Raw genomic sequence first — 24,532 nt, forward strand, 5'->3', positions numbered from 1 at the left:
AGCTTGTTCCTAGACATGAACTCTGAGAGCTAACGCTAGTCTTCAGGTTCCTCATCATGAACCACTGAACCACCTCTGCTACATTCTGTTCAGAATCATATCAACTGAACTCAGTGAGTCAGATACAGACAGAGTGAATCAGGTTCCTCATCATGAACCACTGAACCACCTCTGCTACATTCTGTTCAGAATCATATCAAATAAACTCAGTGAATCAGATACAGACAGAGCGAATCAGGTTCCTCATCATGAACCACTGAACCACGTCTGCTACATTCTGTTCATAATCATATCAACTGAACTCAGTGAGTCAGATACAGACAGAGTGAATCAGGTTCCTCAACATGAACCACTGAACCACCTCTGCTACATTCTGTTCAGAATCATATTGAATAAACTCAGTGAATCAGATACAGACAGAGTGAATTAGGTTCCTCATCATGAACCACTGAACCACCTCTGCTACATTCTGTTCAGAATCATATCAACTGAACTCAGTGAGTCAGATACAGACAGAGTGAATCAGGTTCCTCATCATGAACCACTGAACCACCTCTGAACCACTGAACCACATTCTGTTCAGAATCATATCAACTGAACTCAGTGAATCAGATACAGACAGAGTGAATCAGCTGTTTTTATGTTTTTAGGCTTTGAGACTGTGGTCATAGTGACCACTTGTGTTAAGTGTGGGGGGATTTACTCCATCACCACACTGCTAAACCCGGGTAACTGGTATTTAAAATGAAAGATTACCACACCAGCAACATATAATTCTGTTCATTTTGTTGAGTCAGATTGCCTATTAAAATTACAGTCTGCTCTACTGCAGAAATTCTGTTTGTTCGTCCCAAATGGCACCCTATTCCCTACATAGTACACTACTTTTGAGACCTATGGGCCCTGGTTAAAAGTAGGGCACTAAATAGGGTGCCATTTGGGACACAGCCTGTGTTCAATTGTACAGACAGCAATTGAATTGGAACAGATCCTGAGAAACTCTGCTTTCTCTTTCTGAGGTTCATGAAAACCTTTCAGTAGCCTCGGCCCCAGCCTGGGCCTGACACTAACCGTACAGATACCTGTTGAGGATGAAACCACCTCTGCTCCTCTTTCCCAAACAAGGAGACAAGTAGATTTCAGCCGTCCCGTCAAGTCCCTTATCCAAGCAGACATAGTTAACACAGTCTAGGTCTAGGAGAAATGACTAGCCCAGTTCCAGCCTCAGAACCTCATGTCACAGGTGGGAAACCTCCTGAGGGCGATACTGATAATGACGTCGCACACAGGGCTACCTCATCACGAGAGCACGAGTCCAACTCACCACTACAAGCAGTCAGTGTCACGCCCTGGCCATAGAGAGGCTCTGCGCTCCAGACCTCCGGTGCGCCTCCACGGTCCAGTGTGTCCTGCGCTGGCTCTACGCACTATGCCTCCAGTGCGCCTTCATAGCCCAGTGCGTCCTGTGACAGCTCTCCACACTCACTGAGCCAAAGTGGGTATCCAGCCAGGATGCGTTGTGGCAGCTCCCCACACCAGGCTTCCAGTACGTCTCCTCAGTCCGGTGAGACCTGTTTCGGCTCCACGTACAGTGCCTTGCGAAAGTATTCGGCCCCCTTGAACTTTGCGACCTTTTGCCACATTTCAGGCTTCAAACATAAAGATATAAAACTGTATTTTTTTGTGAAGAATCAACAACAAGTGGGACACAATCATGAAGTGGAACGACATTTATTGGATATTTCAAACTTTTTTAACAAATCAAAAACTGAAAAATTGGGCGTGCAAAATTATTCAGCCCCCTTAAGTTAATACTTTGTAGCGCCACCTTTTGCTGCGATTACAGCTGTAAGTCGCTTGGGGTATGTCTCTATCAGTTTTGCACATCGAGAGACTGAACTTTTTTCACATTCCTCCTTGCAAAACAGCTCGAGCTCAGTGAGGTTGGATGGAGAGCATTTGTGAACAGCAGTTTTCAGTTCTTTCCACAGATTCTCGATTGGATTCAGGTCTGGACTTTGACTTGGCCATTCTAACACCTGGATATGTTTATTTTTGAACCATTCCATTGTAGATTTTGCTTTATGTTTTGGATCATTGTCTTGTTGGAAGACAAATCTCCGTCCCAGTCTCAGGTCTTTTGCAGACTCCATCAGGTTTTCTTCCAGAATGGTCCTGTATTTGGCTCCATCCATCTTCCCATCAATTTTAACCATCTTCCCTGTCCCTGCTGAAGAAAAGCAGGCCCAAACCATGATGCTGCCACCACCATGTTTGACAGTGGTGATGGTGTGTTCAGGTTGATGAGCTGTGTTGCTTTTACGCCAAACATAGCGTTTTGCATTGTTGCCAAAAAGTTCAATTTTGGTTTCATCTGACCAGAGCACCTTCTTCCACATGTTTGGTGTGTCTCCCAGGTGGCTTGTGGCAAACTTTAAACAACACTTTTTATGGATATCTTTAAGAAATGTCTTTCTTCTTGCCACTCTTCCATAAAGGCCAGATTTGTGCAATATACGACTGATTGTTGTCCTATGGACAGAGTCTCCCACCTCAGCTGTAGATCTCTGCAGTTCATCCAGAGTGATCATGGGCCTCTTGGCTGCATCTCTGATCAGTCTTCTCCTTGTCTGAGCTGAAAGTTTAGAGGGACGGCCAGGTCTTGGTAGATTTGCAGTGGTCTGATACTCCTTCCACTTCAATATTATCGCTTGCACAGTGCTCCTTGGGATGTTTAAAGCTTGGGAAATATTTTTGTATCCAAATCCGGCTTTAAACTTCTTCACAACAGTATCTTGGACCTGCCTGGTGTGTTCCTTGTTCTTCATGATGCTCTCTGCGCTTTTAACGGACCTCTGAGACAATCACAGTGCAGGTGCATTTATACGGAGACTTGATTACACACAGGTGGATTGTATTTATCATCATTAGTCATTCAGGTCAACATTGGATCATTCAGAGATCCTCACTGAACTTCTGGAGAGAGTTTGCTGCACTGAAAGTAAAGGGGCTGAATAATTTTGCACGCCCAATTTTTCAGTTTTTGATTTGTTAAAAAAGTTTGAAATATCCAATAAATGTCGTTCCACTTCATGATTGTGTCCCACTTGTTGTTGATTCTTCACAAAAAAATACAGTTTTATATCTTTATGTTTGAAGCCTGAAATGTGGCAAAAGGTTGCAAAGTTCAAGGGGGCCGAATACTTTCGCAAGGCACTGTACAAAGCCTCCAGTGATGATCCATGGCACGAAGCCTCCAGCGTTGATCCCCAGTCCGGACCTCCAGCGACGGTCCCCAGTCCGGAGCCTGCAGCGACAGTCCCCAGTCCGGAGCCTCCAGCGACGGTCGCCAGTCCGGAGCCTCCAGCGACGGTCCCCAGTCCGGAGCCTGCAGCGACGGTCCCCAGTCTGGAGCCTCCAGCGACGGTCCCCAGTTCGGACCTCCAGCGACGGTCCCCAGTCCGGAGCCTCCAGCGACGGTCCCCAGTCCGGAGCCTCCAGCGACGGTCCCCAGTCCGGAGCCTGCAGCGATGGTTCCCAGTCCGGAGCCTCCGGCGATGATCGGTGGTCTGTTTCCTCCGACGAGGATCTCCCAGCGGAGGGATCTGCGGGCGGAGGGGGATCTACATCCCGCACCGGAGCCACCGCCGTGAGGGATGCCCACCCGGACCCTCCCCTTTAGAGGCAGGTTTTGCGGCCGGAGTCCGCACCTTTGGGGGTACTGTCACGCCCTGGTATTAGAGAGGCTTTTATTCTCTATTTTATTTAGGCCAGGGTGTGACTAGGGTGGGCATTCTAGTTTCATTATTTCTATGTTTTCTATTTCTTTGTTTTTGGCCGAATGTGGTTCCCAATCAGAGGCAGCTGTCTATCGCTGTCTCTGATTGGGAATCATACTTAGGCAGCCTTTTTCCCCACCTGTGTTTTGTGGGTAGTTATTTTCTGTTTAGTGTGTGCACCTGACAGAACTGTTTTGTTTTTTCACTTTGTTATTTTGTTGGAGTGTTTTTGAGTAATAAAGAATCATGAACACTTACCACGCTGCGTTTTGGTCCACGCCTTCTGACGACAGACGTTACAGTCAGACGAGCCTACTCTAGCTCTGTTTCACGTTGATGGTAACAGTAAGGTTGTATTTAACTGTGTTTTAGGAGCTTTGTGAGGCTGGAGGTGAACATTCACTAGATGATGTAATCACCGGTTGGTCTGAAGTGCTGGTCTCGTGGTGAATGTAGGAGGGCGGACAGGGCCACGCTGCTGATCTGGGGATTTCTCTCTATATGTCAGTTCACAGTGACACTGCCAGCTAGTCAGGTCCCAGATCTGTTTGTGCTAAGATGTAATCTCCTTGAAATGGCAATTAGTGACTCCTCTCTCTCTCTCTCTGTCTGTCTGTCTGTCTGTCTGTCTGTCTGTCTGTCTGTCTGTCTGTCTGTCTGTCTGTCTGTCTGTCTGTCTGTCTGTCTGTCTGTCTGTCTGTCTGTCTGTCTGTCTGTCTGTCTCTCTCTCTCTCTCTCTCTCTCTGTCTGTCTGTCTGTCTGTCTGTCTGTCTGTCTGTCTGTCTGTCTGTCTGTCTGTCTGTCTGTCTGTCTGTCTGTCTGTCTGTCTGTCTGTCTGTCTCTCTCTCCACCAGATCTCCCATCAAGCTCAGCCATCCAGGTCTCCTCTCGTGAAGACAAGAAGTATGCCACGCTGTTCCAGTCGGTGGTCCTGCCGTGTCAATACTCCAGCATGTCCACCCAGACGCCTGTGGTCCAATGGTGGTACAAGTCTTACTGCCGCGACCGCACCCGCGACGCCTTCAGCTTCCCGGAGGGCCTGGGGGTACGGGGCTCCTCGTCCCATCTAGACTGCTCCGATTCTAGCCGCACCGTCCGCGTGGTGGCCTCCGTCACCGGATCCTCCATCACCCTGGCCGAGCACTACAAGGGCAGAGATATTACTATCATCAACAGTAAGACATGGCACTCAATACTACTGTTGTTGATGATGCTATTACATCAGGAGGACTAGATGTCCAGGGAGGCTGGTCAGGTCCTCTAGATAAAAGACATGTCACTAGTGTTGTTGATGATGTTATTACATCAGGAGGACTAGATGTCCAGGGAGGCTGGTCAGGTCTTCTAGATAAAAGACATGTCACTAGTGTTGTTGATGATGTTATTACATCAGGAGGACTAGATGTCCAGGGAGGCTGGTCAGGTCTTCTAGATAAAAGACATGTCACTAGTGTTGTTGATGATGCTATTACATCAGGAGGACTAGATGTTCAGGGAGGCTGGTCAGGTCCTCTAGATAAAAGACATGTCACTAGTGTTGTTGATGATGCTATTACATCAGGAGGACTAGATGTCCAGGGAGACTGGTCAGGTCCTCTAGATAAAAGACATGTCACTAGTGTTGTTGATGATGTTATTACATCAGGAGGACTAGATGTCCAGGGAAGCTGGTCAGGTCCTCTAGATAAAAGACATGTCACTAGTGTTGTTGATGATGTTATTACATCAGGAGGACTAGATGTTCAGGGAGGCTGGTCAGGTCCTCTAGATAAAAGACATGTCACTAGTGTTGTTGATGATGCTATTACATCAGGAGGACTAGATGTCCAGGGAGACTGGTCAGGTCCTCTAGATAAAAGACATGTCACTAGTGTTGTTGATGATGTTATTACATCAGGAGGACTAGATGTCCAGGGAGGCTGGTCAGGTCCTCTAGATAAAAGACATGTCACTAGTGTTGTTGATGATGCTATTACATCAGGAGGACTAGATGTCCAGGGAGGCTGGCCAGGTCCTCTAGATAAAAGACATGTCACTAGTGTTGTTGATGATGTTAGTACATCAGAGGGACTAGATGTTCAGGGAGGCTGGTCAGGTCCTCTAGATAAAATACATGTCACTAGTGTTGTTGATGATGTTAGTACATCAGAGGGACTAGATGTTCAGGGAGGCTGGTCAGGTCCTCTAAATAAAAGACATGTCACTAGTGTTGTTGATGATGTTATTACATCAGGAGGACTAGATGTTCAGGGAGGCTGGCCAGGTCCTCTAGATAAAAGACATGTCACTAGTGTTGTTGATGATGCTATTACATCAGGAGGACTAGATGTCCAGGGAGGCTGGTCAGGTCCTCTAGATAAAAGACATGTCACTAGTGTTGTTGATGATGTTATTACATCAGGAGGACTAGATGTCCAGGGAGGCTGGTCAGGTCCAGCAGATCAAAATAAAGATCATGTAGATAAAGGTCACAGGTGGTTGAGGTCACAGGCAGGTCACAAGGCTGCCTCTCTTCTCAATTCCATAACACACACGTTGACATGCACCCACCCACATGCGTGTTGTGAGGTCCTCTGAAGAGACACTAAGTGGGTGTTGTGGAGGACAGGCAGGGTGATGAATAGGAAGAGACGTGATAGTCCGGCATCCCATTTTGACATAGCTACGTGGGGGACGCTCAGCCCGAACACTCACCTCCCCACAATCCCCAGCCAACGCGGCTCCACGTTCTCGTCTTCTATGCGTTTTAATGTGTTGACAGTTGGAGAAATTGCTTGAGCCACGCTAAGAATTCAAAGTATGAAAGTCAACGGTCCGACATTCTAGAACACTGCTGTGTGTACACATACACGTTTTGGACTCTGATAGCCGCTTTAGACTCATCGGTGAGCAGACAGGGAAAGAGAGCGAGAGAGAAAGATAGAGATGGATAGAGTAAGAGGGAGAGGAGAGAGAGACAGGGAAAGATGGAGAGAGAGAGAGAGAGAGAGAGGCGGAGAGGGAGACAGAGAGAGAGAGAGGGCAGGAGAGGGAAACAGAGAGAGAGAGAGAGAGCTGCAGAGAGAGAGAGAGGGGTGGAGAGAGAGAGCTGCAGAGAGAGAGAGAGAGAGAGGGAGCTGCAGAGAGAGAGAGAGGGGCGGAGAGGGAGACAGAGAGACAGAGAGAGAGTGCTGCAGAGAGAGAGAGAGGGGCGGAGAGGGAGACAGAGAGAGAGAGCTGTAGAGAGAGGGGCGGAGAGGGAGACAGAGAGAGAGAGAGGGAGGGACGGAGAGGGAGACAGAGAGAGAGAGGGGGGAAAGAGGGAAAGGAATGGACCTGCAAGTGGACTCCAGATTTATTGAGCTGTAAATCAGGGATAAGAATCAACCCTCTCTTCTCCTGTGACCAGATGGACAAAAGAGGATTTTTTCCCACATTGCTGTGCTTTAATGTTGTTCTCTCCCTCACACCTTGTTCTCTCTCTCTCTCTCTCTCTCTCTCTCTCTCTCTCTCTGTCACTGTCTCTGTCTCTGTCTCTGTCTCTGTCTCTGTCTCTCTCTCTCTCTCTCTCTCTCTCCCTGCCTCTCTCTCTCTGTCTCTCTGTCTCTCTCTCTCTCTCTCTCTCTCTCTCTCTCTCTCTGTTCTCTCTCTCTGTTCTCTCTCTCTCTCTCTGTTCTCTCTCCATCTTTCCCTCTCTGTCTCTCTCTGATGTGAGGCTCTTTAAAAGGAGCTCTCTCTGTTCTCTCTCTTCATCTGTCTCTCTCTGATGTGGGGCACTTCAAAAGGAGCTCTCTCTCTCTGTCTGTTCACTGTGAAGTCAGCCTTAATGGTTTGGCTCCTCTGGTGAACCCTGGAGTGGGCTCAAACACATTGAACTTCCTACCCTGTTCCAAGAATCTGTGGAGTAAGGATGGAGGAGGGGATGGGGGGGGGGGGGGGGGGGATATACACATCAATATACACTATACACATCAATATACACATCAATATACACTATACACATCAAGATACACATGAATATACACTATACACATGAATATACACTATACACATCAATATACACTATACACATCAATATACACACCAATATACACTATACACATCAATATACACTATACACATCAAGATACACATCAATATACACTATACACATCAAGATACACATCAATTTACACTATACACCTCAATATACACATCACTATACACATCAAGATACAATATCAATATACACTATACACATCAATATACACTACACACGTCAATATACACATCAATATACACTATACACATCAATATACACTATACACATCAAGATACACATCAATATACACTATACACATCAATATACACATCAATATACACTATACACATCAATATACACTATACACATCAAGATACACATCAATATACACTATACACATCAATATACACATCAATATACACATCAATATACACTGTACACATCAATATACACATCAATTTACACTATACACCTCAATATACACATCAATATACACATCAATATACACATCAATATACACTATACACATCAATATACACTACACACATCAAAAAACATCAATATACACTATACACGTCAATATACACTATACACATCATGTTTACATCAATATACACTATACACATCAATATACACTACACACATCAATGTACACATCAATATACACTATACATTTCAATATACACATCAATATACACTACACACATCAATATACGCACCAATATACACTATACACATCAATATACACTATACACATCAATATACACTATACACATCAATATACACATCAATATACACTATACACATACATATACACTACACACATCAATGTACACATCACTATACAATATACACATCAATATACACTATACACATCAATATACACTATACACAACAATATACACTATACACATCATGTTCACATCAATATACACTATACACATCAATATACACTACACACATCAATTTACACATCAATATACACTATACACATCAATATACACATCAATATACACTACACACATACACTATACACACTATACACATCAATATACACTATACACATCAATATACACATCAATATACACTATACACATCAATATACACATCAATATACACTATACACATCAATATACACTACACACATCATGTTCACATCAATACACGAAAAGTTAAACACATTCATCATAGAAAACAAACACATTGTTCAGTAAAAATGTATTTAATCAGCCTTGAGGAACCAATTCACCCACTTTTAGAGAGCCTTGGAGATGATTCCACAAGTAAGGTGCAAAACAACTAAAAGCAGATTTGCTAAGTGATCTCCAGAGTGATCTCCAGAGTGATCTGCAGAGTGATCTCCAGAGTGATCTCCAGAGTGATCTCCAGAGTGATCTGCAGAGTGATCTGCAGAGTGATCTGCAGAGTGATCTCCAGAGTGATCTCCAGAGTGATCTGCAGAGTGATCTCCAGAGTGATCTCCAGAGTGATCTGCAGAGTGATCTCCAGAGTGATCTCCAGAGTGATCTGCAGAGTGATCTCCAGAGTGATCTGCAGAGTGATCTCCAGAGTGATCTCCAGAGTGATCTGCAGAGTGATCTGCAGAGTGATCTCCAGAGTGATCTCCAGAGTGATCTCCAGAGTGATCTGCAGAGTGATCTCCAGAGTGATCTCCAGAGTGATCTCCAGAGTGATCTCCAGAGTGATCTCCAGAGTGATCTGCAGAGTGATCTTCAGAGTGATCTCCAGAGTGATCTCCAGAGTGATCTGCAGAGTGATCTGCAGAGTGATCTCCAGAGTGATCTCCAGAGTGATCTCCAGAGTGATCTCCAGAGTGATCTGCAGAGTGATCTGCAGAGTGATCTCCAAACTGATCTGCAGAGTGATCTGCAGAGTGATCTCCAGAGTGATCTGCAGAGTGATCTCCAGAGTGATCTGCAGAGTGATCCTCCCTGAGACCGGGTCTGGTATCTCATACGTCTGTAAGTTAACATGGAGGTAAGGTACAGCGGAGGTTTATGCAGAAGGGAAAAGAAGAGTGCAGTGCGTCTATCTACGAGACTTCAAAGAGGCCCAGACTACTTTCTGATACAGAATGCAGTGACATGTACTGAACCTATTGTCCATAATAAAGTGTAGTGCAGTATTATAAACTGGCACCAAATGGGTTCAATACAGTGGCATGTTAATAGATATCCACTAAAACTATTTTCTGGTTGTCCATAGGATTTGAGACTTGCAGTCTCCTAACCCACAGCCCCACCTCCAGCCCGACCCCCAACAGGAAAGGCTGTTCATTATGCTTGTCTCTTCCTGTCCCTTAAATAGGTCTGTTTACATGTCCGCCTCACAATGGACTGACTGGTCTGCTGAAAGACTCCCTCCACAGAGTCCACCCGACCTCTCGCCTCCTTTACTGTTTATCACAACTCCTCCGTGGACTGTGTCAGACACAATGTTCCCTCCTCCTCCCCCTAACTGGCCAAAACAGTTGTCCTTGATGTCCTTGACAGTTGTCCTTGACGATCTTGATATTTATATTCTCAGTTGAAACCCGAGGTGACGTATTTGAGACTTCACATGGGAAGTTAAGGAATGTTGTAAGATAGTTTGACAGAGTGATGTTTAACAGAGTGATGTTTGACACAGTGATGTTTGACAGAGTGATGTTTGACACAGTGATGTTTGGCAGAGTGATGAGTTAGATGTGCTGTTTGACAGAGTGCTGTTTTAGATGTGCTGTTTGACAGAGTGATGAGTTAGATGTGCTGTTTGACAGAGTGATGAGTTAGATGTGCTGTTTGACAGAGTGATGAGTTAGATGTGATGTTTGACAGAGTGCTGTTTGACAGAGTGATGAGTTAGATGTGCTGTTTGACAGAGTGATGAGTTAGATGTGATGTTTGACAGAGTGCTGTTTGACAGAGTGATGAGTTAGATGTGATGTTTGACAGAGTGCTGTTTGACAGAGTGATGAGTTAGATGTGCTGTTTGACAGAGTGATGAGTTAGATGTGCTGTTTGACAGAGTGATGAGTTAGATGTGATGTTTGACACAGTGATGTTTGACAGAGTGATGAGTTAGATGTGCTGTTTGACAGAGTGATGTGTTAGATGTGCTGTTTGACAGAGGGATGTGTTAGATGTGCTGTTTGACAGAGTGCTGTTTTAGATGTGCTGTTTGACAGAGTGATGAGTTAGATGTGCTGTTTGACAGAGTGATGAGTTAGATGTGATGTTTGACAGAGTGCTGTTTGACAGAGTGATGAGTTAGATGTGATGTTTGACAGAGTGCTGTTTGACAGAGTGATGAGTTAGATGTGCTGTTTGACAGAGTGATGAGTTAGATGTGCTGTTTGACAGAGTGATGAGTTAGATGTGATGTTTGACAGAGTGCTGTTTGACAGAGTGATGAGTTAGATGTGCTGTTTGACAGAGTGATGAGTTAGATGTGATGTTTGACAGAGTGCTGTTTGACAGAGTGATGAGTTAGATGTGATGTTTGACAGAGTGATGAGTTAGATGTGATGTTTGACAGAGTGCTGTTTGACAGAGTGATGAGTTAGATGTGCTGTTTGACAGAGTGATGAGTTAGATGTGATGTTTGACAGAGTGCTGTTTGACAGAGTGATGAGTTAGATGTGATGTTTGACAGAGTGATGAGTTAGATGTGATGTTTGACAGAGTGATGAGTTAGATGTGCTGTTTGACAGAGTGATGTTTAACAGAGTGATGTTTGACAGAGTGATGTTTAACAGAGTGATGTTTGACAGAGTGATGTTTAACAGAGTGATGTTTAACAGAGTGATGTTTGACAGAGTGATGTTTAACAGAGTAATGTTTGACAGAAGGATGTTTGACAGAGTGATGTTTAACAGAGTGATGTTTAACAGAGTGATGTTTGACAGAGTGATGAGTTAGATGTGATGTTTGACAGAGTGATGTTTAACAGAGTGATGTTTAACAGAGTGATGTTTAACAGAGTGATGTTTGACAGAGTGATGTTTAACAGAGTGATGTTTGACAAAGTGATGTTTAACAGAGTGATGTGATACTTCTTTTCTTTTAATATCTTCTGTCTTCCTCCACCTCCCTCTCTCCAGAGGCTGACCTGCGTATCGGGGAGCTCCAGTGGGGAGACAGTGGGGTTTACCTGTGTAAGGTGATCATCTCTGACGACCTCGAGGGCAGGAATGAGGCCCCTGTGGAGCTTCTGGTGTTGGGTGAGTCCTCAACTCCCCTTCTCAGCCCTACCCTCTCCTCCCTCCAACCCTCCATCTCTCCCAGTCATCTACCACCCTGCCTCTGACCTACTGTCAGGTTGATCTCTCCCAGTCATCTACCACCCTGCCTCTGACCTATTGTCAGGTTGATCTCTCCAGTCATCTACCACCCTGCCTCTGACCTACTGTCAGGTTGATCTCTCCCAGTCATCTACCACCCTGCCTCAGACCTACTGTCAGGTTGATCTCTCCCAGTCATCTACCACCCTGCCTCTGACCTACTGTCAGGTTGATCTCTCCAGTCATCTACCACCCTGCCTCAGACCTACTGTCAGGTTGATCTCTCCCAGTCTGACATCTACCACCCTGCCTCTGACCTACTGCCAGGTTGATCTCTCCCAGTCTGACATCTACCACCCTGCCTCTGACCTACTGTCAGGTTGATCTCTCCCAGTCTGACATCTACCACCCTGCCTCTGACCTACTGTCAGGTTGATCTCTCCCAGTCTGACATCTACCACCCTGCCTCTGACCTACTGTCAGGTTGTTCTCTCCCAGTCTGACATCTACCACCCTGCCTCTGACCTACTGTCAGGTTGATCTCTCCCAGTCTGACATCTACCACCCTGCCTCTGACCTACTGTCAGGTTGATCTCTCCCAGTCTGACATCTACCACCCTGCCTCTGACCTACTGTCAGGTTGATCTCTCCCAGTCTGACATCTACCACCCTGCCTCTAACCTACTGTCAGGTTGATCTCTCCCAGTCTGACATCTACCACCCTGCCTCTGACCTACTGCCAGGTTGCTAGGCAGTAGTCACTCCTGTTATGTAACCAGGCTCCGTTAGTCGTTAGCTAAGGAACATCTATCAATGGAAACAATGCAGCTATCATGTGAACAATAGAGGCCCATCATCTAGTGTAGAGATGTACAGGACTGAGTACTGTTGGGATAATAGTAGCCCATCATCTAGTGTAGAGATGTACAGGACTGAGTACTGTTGGGACAATAGTAGCCCATCATCTAGTGTAGAGATGTACAGGACTGAGTACTGTTGGGACAATAGTAGCCCATCATCTAGTGTAGTGATGTACAGGACTGAGTACTTTTGGGATAATAGTAGCCCATCATCTAGTGTAGAGATGTACAGGACTGAGTACTGTTAGGGAGGTGTCTTCTTGACATCCTGCCTGTTGGCTAGTGGGATAGGTCAGTCTGTGCCCACTCAGTGTAGTGTGTTGTAATGCTAATGCCTTTCCTGTGTGATATACTGTCTGTTAGCTGGGAAGGTACAACTTGCTTCCTTAGCATGAAAAGCAAGTGTCTGTTTGAGTGAATCCTGTGTGTGTGTGTGTGTGTGTGTGTGTGTGTGTGTGTGTGTGTGTGTGTGTGTGTGTGTGTGTGTGTGTGTGTGTGTGTGTGTGTGTGTGTGTGTGTGTGTGTGTGTGTGTGTGCATGTCTGCATTCATGCGTGTTTATGTATATTTATGTGTTGTTGCTCAACAATGGCGGCCTCACATCCCTGAGTGTGGTAACTAGCATCGCCATGGTGACGCTCTGCGGGGCCATGCTGCTTGAGAGAGAGACCTTTTATTTGGCTGGCTGGCTCTCTATAACACACTACAGTCCAGGTGAACCATCCACTCAGCACTAAGTCCAGAGTCTCTATAAACCACTACAGTCCAGTAGAACCACCCACTCAGCACTAAGTCCAGAGTCTCTATAACACACTGCAGTCCAGTAGAACCACCCACTCAGCACTAAGTCCAGAGTCTCTATAAACCACTACAGTCCAGTAGAACCACCCACTCAGCACTAAGTCCAGAGTCTCTATAACACACTACAGTCCAGTAGAACCACCCACTCAGCACTAAGTCCAGAGTCTCTATAACACACTACAGTCCAGAGTCTCTATAACACACTACAGTCCAGAGTCTCTATAACACACTACAGTCCAGAGTCTCTATAACACACTACAGTCCAGTAGAACCACATAGATAGATGGTCCTCATCACATCCCAGTGTTAAAGAGACAGAGACACATTTTGACCACTGAGCCTTTTCTTCTACTTACCATTTATATGTCTCTGCCTGCAGGAAGTTGAAGGTCGTTTCTGGAGCCGTTGCTAACTACTGTTTAATGCAATGACTGGAGGGCTACAGGAACAGCTAGCATGCTGTCACACCATCCCTTTAAACCACAGATGTCTGTCAGTGGACCATGTCCTCTGTGATGTGTAGTTTCTCTCACAGAACTACACCCTCCCTTTAAACCACAGTGGTCTGTCAGTGGACCATGTCCTCTGTGATGTGTAGTTTCTCTCACAGAACTACACCATCCCTTTAAACCACAGATGTCTGTCAGTGGACCATGTCCTCTGTGATGTGTAGTTTCTCTCACAGAACTACACCATCCCTTTAAACCACAGATGTCTGTCAGTGGACCATGTCCTCTGTGATGTGTAGTTTCTCTCACAGAACTACACCCTCCCTTTAAACCACAGTGGTCTGTCAGTGGACCATGTCCTCTGTGATGTGTAGTAGCTCTCACAGAACTACACCATCTCTTTAAACCACAGTGGTCTGTCAGTGGACCATGTCCTCTGTGATGTGTAGTTTCTCTAACAGAACTACACCATCTCTTTAATCCACAGTGGTCTGTCAGGGGACCATGTCCTCTGTGATGTGTAGTTTCTCTCACAGAACTACATTGAGTAGAAATTGGGTTACCCCACATATTGACCTAGTTTAGTAGGAGCCACTTGTCGGGATTCCCACGGCAACAACCGGGTTTTCCTGTCGTCAGTAGGCTTGTTAGTGTGTGTTGTATTGTAGTCTTGTTAGTGTGTGTTGTATTTTAGGCTTGTTAGTGTGTGTTGTATTGTAGGCTTGTAAGGTCAGGTTCTCTGGTTGTGAAGGGGGCAGGAACAGTTTTCTCCACTTTAATAGTCAACACATGGGTCAGAGGTCATGGAAAGAACAAACGTCCAGACTGAGTGAAACAGAAAACCTTTAAACTCCTCTCTGCTTCATAATGACTGCCAGCCAGTCAGGCAACGGTGCGTTAGCCCAGTACCCAGCAGTGAGGGGAGGAATTCCAGGAGGAACTTCCAGCTAAGCTGCTCTTGATGTGGGCAAAGAGAGTCGGGCTGTCCAGGAGGGCCTTGGAGCTCCTACACCATTAAACCCTCTTCCTGTCTGTCTGATACTTACAACTCACTCTGAGAAAGTTGTTTTGCCTGAACAGGAACAATGTACTGACACGGGTCTGTATCAGGATCCCTGCTTCAGACCACTGGAGGCCAGGACAGAGAGTCTACTTCTCAACACAGGACAGTCTGTCCTGTACCAGCCTGAACAATAGACAGATATGGGCTGTATATTGCCAAGGTTGGTATCAGGATCCCTGCTTCAAACCACTGGAGGCCAGGACAGAGAGTCTACTTCTCAACACAGGACAGTCTGTCCTGTACCAGCCTGAACAATAGACAGATATGGGCAGCATATTGCCAAGGTTGGTATCAGGATCCCTGCTTCAAACCACTGGAGGCCACAGGAGAAACATGGTGCTCCTTTGGGGTAATAGAAACATAGGTCTACACACTTCAACAAACTAACAGGGTTGTATTCCCTCAGGCAGGGTCCAACCCAGGCAGGGTCCAACCCCAGGCAGGGTCCAACCCAGGCAGGGTCCTACCCCAGGCAGGGTCCTACCCCAGGCAGGGTCCAACCCCAGGCAGGGTCCAACCCAGGCAGGGTCCTACCCCAGGCAGGGTCCAACCCCAGGCAGGGTCCAACCCCAGGCAGGGTCCTACCCCAGGCAGGGTCCTACCCCAGGCAGGGTCCAACCCCAGGCAGGGTCCAACCCCAGGCAGGGTCCAACCCAGGCAGGGTCCAACCCAGGCAGGGTCCAACCCAGGCAGGGTCCAACCCCAGGCAGGGTCCAACCCAGGCAGGGTCCTACCCCAGGCAGGGTCCAACCCAGGCAGGGTCCAACCCCAGGCAGGGTCCAACCCAGGCAGGGTCCTACCCCAGGCAGGGTCCAACCCAGGCAGGGTCCAACCCAGGCAGGGTCCAACCCAGGCAGGGCCCAACCCCAGGCAGGGTCCTACCCCAGGCAGGGTCCTACCCCAGGCAGGGTCCTACCCCAGGCAGGGTCCAACCCCAGGCAGGGTCCAACCTAGGCAGGGTCCAACCCCAGGCAGGGTCCAACCCCAGGCAGGGTCCAACCCAGGCAGGGTCCAACCCCAGGCAGGGTCCAACCCCAGGCAGGGTCCAACCCCAGGCAGGGTCCAACCTAGGCAGGGTCCAACCCCAGGCAGGGTCCAACCCCAGGCAGGGTCCAACCTAGGCAGCTATAGTAGGAGCATGTCAAGCTGTATAGGTCAGGTTAATACAGGCTCTCATAGGAGGCTGAGCACACTTACAGCATTACAGCACTAATAACCTTCTGAATACCTTCTGTGTCTGACATCAACATGAGGGATTGAAGTCCTTTCTACGACACTCCAGGTTCGTATCCTTCTTTGAAAAAGTATTGCTTCACCTGCTACATTTCTAGTAGTGTGACAGGGACTCTGGTGTCAGCATGGTAGCAGCCAAGATACAATGGACTCCCTGTGTGTATTTTACATGTGTATCTCTATGGTTACTGTACAACATTCCAACACACTGCCAAGATCAAACAACCACATTATGGGGGGAAGTAAATGGTCTTCCCTAATCTCTCTCTCCATCCCCCTTTCTCTCTATTCCTCTCTCCCCTCTCACCCTCACTCTCCATCCCCCATGTCTCTCTCTTCCTCTTTCCCTCTCTCACCCTCACTCTCCATCCCCCATGTCTCTCTCTTCCTCTTTCCCTCTCTCACCCTCACTCTCCATCCCCCATTTCCTTCTTCCTCTTTCCCTCTCTCACCCTCACTCTCCATCCCCCATTTCTCTCTCTTCCTCTTTCCCTCTCTCACCCTCACTCTCCATCCCCCATTTCTCTCTCTCCCCTCTCACCCTCACTCTCCATTCTCCATTTCTCTCTCTCTCTCTCTCTCTCCCTCCCTCTCTCTCTCGATCCTTCTCTCTCTCTCTCTCTCTCTCTCTCTCTCTCTCTCTCTCTATACCCCCCCCTTTCTCTCTTATTTTCTCTCCCCCCACCCCCACCCCTCCCCCTCTCTCTCTCGCACCAGCCTGTGCCACATTATAACACATTTGTGTGAGCGTGGCTAACCTTTTTTTTTGCAGAGTTGTATATGAAGTTGAAATATGAAGTAACTTTAGTGACTCACATCACCAGAGAGGGAAACAGTAAGAGACAGAGAGAACCTGTTATTGTAACACAGAGCTGCTGTTAGTGAGTTCACTGCCTGTGTATTTGTGACATCACTGTGATGCCACTGGTAATATCATCAACTCATTTGTCTACAGACTGACTGGAAGCTCCCCATTTCAATCCACTGCAGATAAAGTGAAGCAGCCCCAGGTTCAGTCAGTCTGTTTGAGTCAGGCTGTATTTCAAGGACATGTGGGGTGAAGGAAACACAGGCATATTTCTCTGCATCATTGCTTTTCAACAAAACCATATCAGTGACAACCACATTTAGACTAAAAGTGGCATATTCTGCAGGCTGGCATGTCCACCTTCATGACTCTTATATTGTCCAAATCTCTGTCTGCTGGCATGTCCACCTTCATGACTCTTATATTGTCCAAATCTCTGTCTGCTGGCATGTCCACCTTCATGACTCTTATATTGTCCAAATCTCTGTCTGCTGGCATGTCCACCTTCATGACTCCTCTATTGTCCAAATCTCTGTCTGCTGGCATGTCCACCTTCTTGGCTCCTCTATTGTCCAAATTTCTGCAGGCTGGCATGTCCACCTTCTTGGCTCCTCTATTGTCCAAATCTCTGTCTGCTGGCATGTCCACCTTCATGACTCTTATATTGTCCAAATTTCTGCAGACTGGCATGTCCACCTTCATGACTCTTATATTGTCCAAATCTCTGTCTGCTGGCATGTCCACCTTCATGACTCTTATATTGTCCAAATTTCTGCAGGCTGTCATGTCCACCTTCTTGGCTCTTCGATTGTCCAAATCTCTGCCTGCTGTTGCCTCCTGTACTTCATTCTCCCTGACCTTTCCCATGACCCCTGACAATTCCTTTTTTAATTCAGTCGATTCAAGAAGTAAACTGAAATTCCAATTCCCCTCAATACTTAAAAAAAAGTGGAATAAGAATGTTGGTCCTGAATTGAAATGGAATTGACCCCAACCCTGCTACTCCCCTGTCTTCTGACCTCTCCTGCCCTCTGTCCTGTCTTGCCCTGCTCTGTCCTATCCTGTCCTTCACCTCTGCTCTTCTCCTCTCTCCAGGTAAGACAGGTACAGGTGTGTCAGATGATCTCCTGCCTGACTTTGATGTGAAGATTATGCCAGGTAGGTAGGGGCGTGTCCTCCTCACCTGTGTCTGTCTGTCTCTTCTTTTCACTCATTAACACAAAACTATTGCTTCTTCACTGCCCAATCAGCCTCATGTTGTTCTTTAGTAATCCAATCAGTTATCTTATTACAAATCAAACAAATTATTATGGTCAGTTTACTGTTGAACAATGAGAGAGAGAGCGAGAGAGACAGATCAGAGACAGAAAGAGACAAACCAGAGAGAGCGAGACCAGAGAGATAGGAAGAAAGAGAGAGAGACAGACCAGAGACAGAAAGAGACAGACCAGAGAGAGCGAGACCAGAGAGATAGGAAGAAAGAGAGAGAGAGACAGACCAGAGACAGAGAGAGACAGACCAGAGAGAGCGAGACCAGAGAGATAGGAAGAAAGAGAGAGAAACAGACCAGAGAGAGCGAGACCAGAGAGATAGGAAGAAAGAGAGAGAGACAGACCAGAGAGAGCGAGACCAGAGAGATAGGAAGAAAGAGAGAGAGACCAGAGAGAGCGAGACCAGAGAGATAGGAAGAAAGAGAGAGAGACAGACCAGAGAGAGCGAGACCAGAGAGATAGGAAGAAAGAGAGAGAGACCAGAGAGAGCGAGACCAGAGAGATAGGAAGAAAGAGAGAGAGACCAGAGAGATAGGAAGAAAGAGAGAGAGACAGACCAGAGAGATAGGAAGAAAGAGAGTGAGAGAGAGAGACAGACCAGAGAGATAGGAAGAAAGAGAGAGAGACAGACCAGAGAGATAGGAAGAAAGAGAGAGAGACAGACCAGAGAGATAGGAAGAAAGAGAGAGAGACAGACCAGAGAGATAGGAAGAAAGAGAGAGAGACCAGAGAGAGCGAGACCAGAGAGATAGGAAGAAAGAGAGAGAGACAGACCAGAGAGATAAGAAGAAAGAGAGAGAGACAGACCAGAGAGATAGGAAGAAAGAGAGAGAGACAGACCAGAGAGATAGGAAGAAAGAGAGAGAGACAGACCAGAGAGATAGGAAGAAAGAGAGAGAGAGAGAGACAGACCAGAGAGATAGGAAGAAAGAGAGAGAGACAGACCAGAGAGATAAGAAGGAAGAGAGTGAGAGAGAGAGACAGACCAGAGAGATAGGAAGAAAGAGAGAGACTTGTGGTGTCTGACCCAGCCCAAAGGAAGTCCATCATTAGGGATTGTTATTGTGAGTAACATAATGATAGTGAGAGAGTTTACAGGATGGTTGAACAGGACATTATGGAGTAATGATGTTTACAGGATGGTTGAACTGGACATTATGGAGTAATGATGTTTACAGGATGGTTGAACAGGACATTATGGAGTAATGATGTTTACAGGATGGTTGAACTGGACATTACGGAGTAATGATGTTTACAGGATGGTTGAACGGGACATTACAGAGTAATGATGTTTACAGGATGGTTGAACGGGACATTATGGGAGTCAGAGAGAAGGGAGTTGATATTGTCTTCTGTCACATTCCCCAAATTCAGATGTTTCCTCATCTTGGAGGTTGTTGACAGATTTGGGTGCGATGGAAATGGCTTATTCAGTGATGACTCATTGACTCTCATTTCAAATGTTGATGTTGCATTAGTACGTGTTCTTAACAGCAGCTCCCACATCGTACTGTAGTGTTTGTGTTTAGCAGCTCCCACATTGTACTGTAGTGTTTGTGTTTAGCAGCTCCCACATCGTACTGTAGTGTTTGTGTTTAGCAGCTCCCACATCGTACTGTAGTGTTTGTGTTTAGCAGCTCCCACATCGTACTGTAATGTTTGTGTTTAGCAGCTCCCACATCGTACTGTAGTGTTTGTGTTTAGCAGCTCCCACATCGTACTGTAGTGTTTGTGTTTGTGTTTAGCAGCTCCCACATCGTACTGTAGTGTTTGTGTTTAGCAGCTCCCACATCGTACTGTAGTGTTTGTGTTTAGCAGCTCCCACATCATACTGTAGTGTTTGTGTTTAGCAGCTCCCACATCATACTGTAGTGTTTGTGTTTAGCAGCTCCCACATCGTACTGTAGTGTTTGTGTTTAGCAGCTCCCACATCGTACTGTAGTGTTTGTGTTTAGCAGCTCCCACATCGTACTGTAGTGTTTGTGTTTAGCAGCTCCCACATCGTACTGTAGTGTTTGTGTTTGTGTTTAGCAGCTCCCACATCGTACTGTAATGTTTGTGTTTAGCAGCTCCCACATCGTACTGTAGTGTTTGTGTTTAGCAGCTCCCACATCGTACTGTAGTGTTTGTGTTTAGCAGCTCACACATCGTACTGTAGTGTTTGTGTTTAGCAGCTCCCACATCGTACTGTAGTGTTTGTGTTTAGCAGCTCCCACATCGTACTGTAGTGTTTGTTTGGCAGCTCCCACATCATACTGTAATGTTTGTGTTTGTGTTTAGCAGCTCCCACATCGTACTGTAGTGTTTGTGTTTAGCAGCTCCCACATCGTACTGTAATGTTTGTGTTTAGCAGCTCCCACATCGTACTGTAATGTTTGTGTTTAGCAGCTCCCACATCATACTGTAGTGTTTGTGTTTAGCAGCTCCCACATCATACTGTAGTGTTTGTGTTTAGCAGCTCCCACATCGTACTGTAGTGTTTGTGTTTAGCAGCTCCCACATCGTACTGTAGTGTTTGTGTTTAGCAGCTCCCACATCGTACTGTAGTGTTTGTGTTTGTGTTTAGCAGCTCCCACATCGTACTGTAATGTTTGTGTTTAGCAGCTCCCACATCGTACTGTAGTGTTTTTGTTTGTGTTTAGCAGCTCCCACATCGTACTGTAATGTTTGTGTTTAGCAGCTCCCACATCGTACTGTAATGTTTGTGTTTAGCAGCTCCCACATCATACTGTAGTGTTTGTGTTTAGCAGCTCCCACATCATACTGTAGTGTTTGTGTTTAGCAGCTCCCACATTGTACTGTAGTGTTTGTGTTTAGCAGCTCCCACATCGTACTGTAGTGTTTGTGTTTAGCAGCTCCCACATTGTACTGTAGTGTTTGTGTTTAGCAGCTCCCACATCGTACTGTAGTGTTTGTGTTTAGCAGCTCCCACATCGTACTGTAGTGTTTGTGTTTGTGTTTAGCAGCTCCCACATCGTACTGTAATGTTTGTGTTTAGCAGCTCCCACATCGTACTGTAGTGTTTGTGTTAGTGTTTAGCAGCTCCCACATCGTACTGTAGTGTTTGTGTTTGTGTTTAGCAGCTCCCACATCGTACTGTAGTGTTTGTGTTTAGCAGCTCCCACATCGTACTGTAGTGTTTGTGTTTAGCAGCTCCCACATCGTACTGTAGTGTTTGTGTTTAGCAGCTCCCACATCGTACTGTAATGTTTGTGTTTAGCAGATCCCACATCGTACTGTAATGTTTGTGTTTGTGTTTAGTAGCTCCCACATCGTACTGTAGTGTTTGTGTTTAGCAGCTCCCACATCGTACTGTAGTGTTTGTGTTTAGCAGCTCCTACATCGTACTGTAATGTTTGTGTTTGTGTTTAGCAGCTCCCACATCGTACTGTAGTGTTTGTGTTTAGCAGCTCCCACATCGTACTGTAGTGTTTGTGTTTAGCAGCTCCCACATCGTACTGTAGTGTTTGTGTTTAGCAGCTCCCACATCGTACTGTAGTGTTTGTGTTTAGCAGCTCCCACATCGTACTGTAGTGTTTGTGTTTAGCAGCTCCCACATCGTACTGTAATGTTTGTGTTTAGCAGCTCCCACATCGTACTGTAATGTTTGTGTTTAGCAGCTCCCACATCGTACTGTAGTGTTTGTGTTTAGCAGCTCCCACATCGTACTGTAATGTTTGTGTTTAGCAGCTCCCACATCGTACTGTAATGTTTGTGTTTAGCAGCTCCCACATCGTACTGTAGTGTTTGTGTTTAGCAGCTCCCACATCGTACTGTAATGTTTGTGTTTAGCAGCTCCCACATCGTACTGTAGTGTTTGTGTTTAGCAGCTCCCACATCGTACTGTAGTGTTTGTGTTTAGCAGCTCCCACATCGTACTGTAGTGTTTGTGTTTAGCAGCTCACACATCGTACTGTAGTGTTTGTGTTTAGCAGCTCACACATCGTACTGTAGTGTTTGTGGTAGGTAAAATATTATTATACAGGAGGTTTGGAAAGTATTCAGAACCCTCAGAACAAGTGGGACACAATCATGAAGTGGAACGACATTTATTGGATATTTCAAACTTTTTTAACAAATCAAAAACTGAAAAATTGGGCTTGCAAAATTATTCAGCCCCCTTAAGTTAATACTTTGTAGCGCCACCTTTTGCTGCGATTACAGCTGTAAGTCGCTTGGGGTATGTCTCTATCAGTTTTGCACATCGTGAGACTGACATTTTTTCCCATTCCTCCTTGCAAAACAGCTCGAGCTCAGTGAGGTTGGATGGAGAGCATTTGTGAACAGCAGTTTTCAGTTCTTTCCACAGATTCTCGATTGGATTCAGGTCTGGACTTTGACTTGGCCATTCTAACACCTGGATATGTTTATTTTTGAACCATTCCATTGTAGATTTTGCTTTATGTTTTGGATCATTGTCTTGTTGGAAGACAAATCTCCGTCCCAGTCTCAGGTCTTTTGCAGACTCCATCAGGTTTTCTTCCAGAATGGTCCTGTATTTGGCTCCATCCATCTTCCCATCAATTTTAACCATCTTCCCCGTCCCTGCTGAAGAAAAGCAGGCCCAAACCATGATGCTGCCACCACCATGTTTGACAGTGGGTATGGTGTGTTCAGGGTGATGAGCTGTGTTGCTTTTACGCCAAACATAACGTTTTGCATTGTTGCCAAAAAGTTCAATTTTGGTTTCATCTGACCAGAGCACCTTCTTCCACATGTTTGGTGTGTCTCCCAGGTGGCTTGTGGTAAACTTTAAACAACACTTTTTATGGATATCTTTAAGAAATGGCTTTCTTCTTGCCACTCTTCCATAAAGGCCAGTTTTGTGCAATATACGACTGATTGTTGTCCTATGGACAGAGTCTCCCACCTCAGCTGTAGATCTCTGCAGTTCATCCAGAGTGATCATGGGCCTCTTGGCTGCATCTCTGATCAGTCTTCTCCTTGTATGAGCTGAAAGTTTAGAGGGACGGCCAGGTCTTGGTAGATTTGCAGTGGTCTGATACTCCTTCCATTTCAATATTATCGCTTGCACAGTGCTCCTTGGGATGTTTAAAGCTTGGGAAATCTCGGACCTGCCTGGTGTGTTCCTTGTTCTTCATGATGCTCTCTGCGCTTTTAACGGACCTCTGAGACTATCACAGTGCAGGTGCATTTATACGGAGACTTGATTACACACAGGTGGATTGTATTTATCATCATTAGTCATTTAGGTCAACATTGGATCATTCAGAGATCCTCACTGAACTTCTGGAGAGAGTTTGCTGCACTGAAAGTAAAGGGGCTGAATAATTTTGCACGCCCAATGTTTCAGTTTTTGATTTGTTGAAAAAGTTTGAAATATCCAATAAATGTCGTTCCACTTCATGATTGTGTCCCACTTGTTGTTGATTCTTCACAAAAAAATACAGTTTTATATCTTTATGTTTGAAGCCTGAAATATGGCAAAAGGTCGCAAAGTTCAAGGGGGCCGAATACATTCGCAAGGCACTGTAGAATATAAATATGTGTCTCTGTGTGTAGTCATCATTCTGTCATAATGATGGTAGTCGATTAGATCAGTATCAGCAATGTACTCTCTGCATGACATACTGTAACAGGAAACACTCTTTCCCTTTCCTGCCTGTAGCCTAGTCCCCTGACCAGACTTCCTGAAAAGTTGAGAGGATGTGTGGAGAGTGCGAGGGAATACTCTTCCAAGCAAAAACAAATACCACTTCCTACTCTAGAATGTTTTTACATAGAAATGTAACTTTCATCTCTCTCTCTCTTCCAGAATGGGCCTTTGTGGGCTCGGTAGCCCTGGGTATTATCCTGTTCATCTTGCTGTTTGGTGTGTGTTGGTGCCAGTGCTGTCCTCACTCCTGCTGCTGTTATGTGTCCTGTTGGTGCTGCCCTGAGACCTGCTGCTGCCCACGACACTGTAAGTCCTGCTGCTTCCACTGGAGATCATACCACATTAGATCAACTGTTGTAGTAAACTAATA

The 24,532-nt window shown here is 45.9% G+C and overlaps 1 protein-coding gene across 2 annotated transcripts in view; it reads left to right on the forward strand.

The window, feature by feature from the left end:
* LOC139402674 (immunoglobulin-like domain-containing receptor 2) overlaps window positions 1–24,532 on the forward strand; it is a 35,348-nt gene that overhangs the window by 3,948 nt on the left and 6,868 nt on the right. The window contains exons 2-5 of one of the 2 annotated variants that reach the window (XM_071146570.1): window positions 4,634–4,954; window positions 11,882–12,001; window positions 18,370–18,432; window positions 24,322–24,468. In XM_071146570.1, coding sequence (XP_071002671.1) covers window positions 4,634–4,954; window positions 11,882–12,001; window positions 18,370–18,432; window positions 24,322–24,468 — 651 coding nt within the window. The remainder of the gene's footprint in view (window positions 1–4,633; window positions 4,955–11,881; window positions 12,002–18,369; window positions 18,433–24,321; window positions 24,469–24,532) is intronic. The other variant, XM_071146571.1, reaches the window with a different exon arrangement.

The sequence above is a fragment of the Oncorhynchus clarkii genome, unplaced genomic scaffold (genome assembly GCF_045791955.1).
Source record: "Oncorhynchus clarkii lewisi isolate Uvic-CL-2024 unplaced genomic scaffold, UVic_Ocla_1.0 unplaced_contig_5436_pilon_pilon, whole genome shotgun sequence".
In the NCBI taxonomy this organism is placed as follows: Eukaryota; Metazoa; Chordata; class Actinopteri; order Salmoniformes; family Salmonidae; genus Oncorhynchus; species Oncorhynchus clarkii.